Source organism: Portunus trituberculatus, chromosome 23 (genome assembly GCF_017591435.1).
Source record: "Portunus trituberculatus isolate SZX2019 chromosome 23, ASM1759143v1, whole genome shotgun sequence".
Classification (NCBI taxonomy): Eukaryota; Metazoa; Arthropoda; class Malacostraca; order Decapoda; family Portunidae; genus Portunus; species Portunus trituberculatus.
Window position 1 is genome coordinate 12278320 of NC_059277.1, and position 4243 is coordinate 12282562.

Sequence of the window (4243 nt, forward strand, 5' to 3'; positions counted from 1 at the left end):
GGCACCTTCACCGTGGACCGCCTGCACGGCCGCCAGGTGGGCCAGGAGGTGCCGCATCCCGGGGTGGGCCCTCCGGAGATGAAGGACTCCATCACCTACCATACCTACTACCAGTGGGTGCCCTTCGTCCTCTTCGTGCAGGTGGGCATGTCGCCACGCCACCCACACACTGACACTCCCATGCACTGCCTTGTCTCCCTCCCTTCCCACACCCTACTCCCACTGCCTCTTACTGCCTGCCACACACTGACACTCCCACTGCCTTGCCTTCCCTACCACACCCCAAATTGCCTTCCCTCACAAGCCACACACTTCCAGCGCCTTATTTCCCTTTCCAGACCCTCTCAGTGGTTTGCTGACCACATCCAATGAACGCCTGCCTCACCAACCACATCCTTTCAGCACCTCATCTCCCTTGCCACACCTTCCCACACCCCTCCCTCACTAGCCACACCCTCGCAATGCCTTCCTTGTATTACCATTCGTATTCCTCAGGCTCAGACATGTTTTGAAATTCTTTATCTTCTCGTTACGATTGTTTTTCAAAAGCCACTGAGGTGATTGGTCTAAGTAGTTTCTCTCTCTCTCTCTCTCTCTCTCTCTCTCTCTCTCTCTCTCTCTCTCTCTCTCTCTCTCTCTCTCTCTCTCTCTCTCTCTCTCTCTCGTGTAAAATTCTTGCCAATAAGTAAACTCATGAGAAAAGTCCACTGAAGTGTGTTAGAGCATAAAGAAAGGTCCCCGCCGTGCCTCCCCCCCAGGCCGTGATGTTCTACATGCCCCACTGGCTCTGGAAGATTACGGAGGGCGGTTTGTTCAAGCACATCATCCAGGACCTCTCTATCAGGGACTACCTCGGAGGGAACCTCGACATATACTTCAACAAGGACAAGAGGTGAGGGTCTGGCGTGGCGCAGCTTGGCGTGACACGCAGGCACCAGCTGGCCAGGGGGTGATGTTCATGTTTATAGCAAGAGAGGTAATCCTTCTGACTCAACTCTTTAGGAGGTGTGTCTTTCAGTGGGTCTTTTCTGCCTTTTAAAGCTCTTGGTCTGACCTTGCCTTACATAGAAGAAATAGCAAAGAAAAAAAAAAAAAAAAAAAAAATAGGATAAAAATTAACACATGAAATCATGAAATGCTTCACGTTGTTAAGAGACGGAAAACTGGAATGTGACATGGAGGCATTTGTCTGATAGTGAGTTGTTTTTTTTCTGACACTTTGCACAATACGGCATCGTTTGTTTGGACGCGTGACCCTGTACACACTACCAAGAGTGCCTTTGTTCCTGTGTACTGAACACCTACACTCGGCAGCATCAGCAGCAGCAGCAGTAGTATAATGAACCTTTCCCTCTTTGCCTCAGGTTCAAGGCGCTGGCCAAGTACTTGAAGCGCACCATGAACAGCCATCACAGTTGGGCCTACAAATTCTTCTTATGCGAGCTGCTCAACCTGGGCGTGGTGGTGGCCACTCTCTTCTTCACCGACTGGTTCCTGGGCGGGGAGTTCCTCACCTACGGCACCAGCGTAAGTCCTGCCTCCCCTCCTCTCCTCACTCCTCACGCTAATCCCTGGTCATGCTACACACCACACTCCCTCCCTCAACACAGCCACGCCTCGCTCTCCTCCCTATACACACATGCCTCCTCCCTGCATCAACAACACCGAACATGCCATGTCAGCAGTGCCGAGGCTGACGTGCTTGGCTGTTACGGGACAGGAAGAGGCTGGCACAGAGACCAAAGTTTCCATCGGTGAGCGAGAAGTAACTGTCCTGCCTCACCATAAGGATGCAATGTGGTGTGAGAAGTCTCAGCTTTGCTCATACACCTTGCTTTGTTAGTCCCACCTTCTCCCTGGCAAGACACAGCAGACCACCCCACAGACCAACCTGATCACCAACACTCCGCACTCCTGCCTCTTCAGGTGTTCGCGGTGGCGGGCCAGGACCCCGAGAACCGCACCGACCCCATGTCGTACGTGTTCCCGCGGATGGCCAAGTGCACCTTCAGGAGCTTCGGGCCGTCGGGCACCATCCAGGTCAGGGACATGATGTGCCTCATCGCCACCAACATCATCAACGAGAAGGTGAGCACGGGGGAGGGGGCGGGCTGATGGGGGGTGTGGTTGGGCGGGGTGATGGGGCTGTGCAGTGCCTTCGTCAGGTTAGTTAGTGACTCAGCCCTGGCTCGTGTCTCCCCGCCACAGATCTACCTGTTCCTGTGGGTGTGGCTGGTGCTGCTCACCACCCTCACCTCCCTCTGGATGCTCTACAGACTCCTCACCATCCTGCTGCCGCCACTCAGAAACCAGCTGCTGAAGGTGAGGCCCGACCACACATACACACACACACACTCTCTCTCTCTCTCTCTCTCTCTCTCTCTCTCTCTCTCTCTCTCTCTCTCTCTCTCTCTCTCTCTCTCTCTCTCTCTCTCTCTCTCTCTATCTATCTATCTATCTATCTATCTATCTATTTCTATCTTTCTATCTGTCTATCTATCTTTCCCTTCGTGAATCAATTCTGCACTGAAAGTTTCTCCGTGGTGAGCATTTCTTAAACTTTGCTGGTGCGTTTTAGGAGAGGGACACACTGCACGCGATACGCTGGAAGGATGCACGGGGCGGGGGTGGAGGGTGGCAGGTAGCGGGATGTCTAGCAGATGATAAACAAGAACAAACACGTTATCGAATACGTGTCTCCACAAAAGACGCAAATAACAAGTTCCATCCAAGCTTACCCGCTACCCGCGTCCTGTATGGCCACTCATAAGAGAAAGCTGTGTTTGTGCTTGCCTCTGACCCGCTAGGCATCCAGCTACCCTTTACGCGCTACCTTCCAATGAATCGCATGCATTATGTCGGTACCCTTTAGTTGTGACACTTGGCCATCACCGCGAGTGGATGCCCTTCCTTACCTCAGATGGTGGTTGGGATGCTAACTCGTGCGCTTCAATACAATCTTAACCTCCAAGAAAAGACAATAACTTCACAAAGGCCATAAAAAGAAGAAAATATCATAAGACAATTACTTTTTTGACAATCTAAGGATATAAGAGAAGAAAGAAATAGTGTATGGAATATAGAAGAGAGAAACACAGCGGAAGAACTTGATAAAAGAGAATACAAAAATAAGAAACAAAATCAAGGAAACACCAATAGAAAGGCCAAGCTTCCCGATCCACACCTGACCTTACCTGACAACAAACCCAACCTAACCCTTCCATTTCAGCTTCGCGTGGACAGATCAGTGCGAGGCTTGCTGAAGGATGTTCTTCGCGGCGCCTCTCTCAGTGACTGGCTACTTCTGTACAGTCTCGGGAAGAACATGGAGCGCAGCGTTTTCACAGAGTTCATCCTCTTCCTGCACAGCGAGATGACATCACTCCCCTCGGTGCCAAAAGACCCGGAGGAGGAATTGAAGCAACAGTTATTCAGGGAGGACTTCATACTCCCAAACATCCCAAAGGAGAGAGAGACACCGAAGAAAGTGAGGGAGTATGCGTATTAGAGAGAGAGAGAGAGAGAGAGAGAGAGAGAGAGAGAGAGAGAGAGAGAGAGAGAGAGAGAGAGAGAGAGAGAGAGAGAGAGAGAGAGAGAGAGAGAGAGAGAGAGAGAGAGAGAGAGAGAGAGAGAGAGAGAGAGACAGAGACAGACAGACAGACAGACAGACAGACAGACAGACAGATATACTCACACACACACACACACACACACACACAGAGAGAGAGAGAGAGAGAGAGAGAGAGAGAGAGAGAGAGAGAGAGAGAGAGAGAGAGAGAGAGAGAGAGAGAGAGAGAGAGAGAGAGAGAGAGAGAGAGAGAGAGAGAGAACAATGCCAGCTCTGTGTCCCTCCTTCCAACAAACCCGCTAGACAGACTGCTAACGCGGGCTCCTGATAACAAACACCGCTACACTCTTAAGCCTAGCAGATAAACGCCATCTGCCTCTGTCTGTCTCTCACGCCACAACCCCTAACACTCCCCACTGACTTACGCACTTTAACTATGTTGCTATCGGCGCTAAAAAGTGACAAAATCCTCAAATGGTGGCAGCTGTAGGATTGTAAGTCTGACATTTTCCTCTCATCATGATCTCGGAAAGTGTTATTGTCATCTTTTTTTGGAGCTGAGTCTAGTTACTGTTATTTTGTATCCAATTGATTTTAGACTGACGAACATGGAAACTCGTAATATTCCCTCCACTTCTCCACAGACGAACAATTATGTAACCCTCCACTTCTCCT

The 4243-nt window shown here is 50.6% G+C and overlaps 1 protein-coding gene across 1 annotated transcript in view; it reads left to right on the forward strand.

Moving 5' to 3' along the window:
- LOC123507805 (innexin inx2-like) overlaps positions 1–3547 on the forward strand; it is a 5086-nt gene extending 1539 nt beyond the window's left edge. The window contains exons 2-7 of the mRNA XM_045261011.1: positions 1–141; positions 759–892; positions 1365–1527; positions 1927–2088; positions 2209–2322; positions 3230–3547. The exon at positions 1–141 is cut by the window's left edge and continues 77 nt beyond it. Of these exons, the coding sequence (XP_045116946.1) occupies positions 1–141; positions 759–892; positions 1365–1527; positions 1927–2088; positions 2209–2322; positions 3230–3508 (993 nt within the window). The 3' untranslated portion in view covers positions 3509–3547. The remainder of the gene's footprint in view (positions 142–758; positions 893–1364; positions 1528–1926; positions 2089–2208; positions 2323–3229) is intronic.
- The last annotated feature ends 696 nt before the right edge of the window (positions 3548–4243 follow it).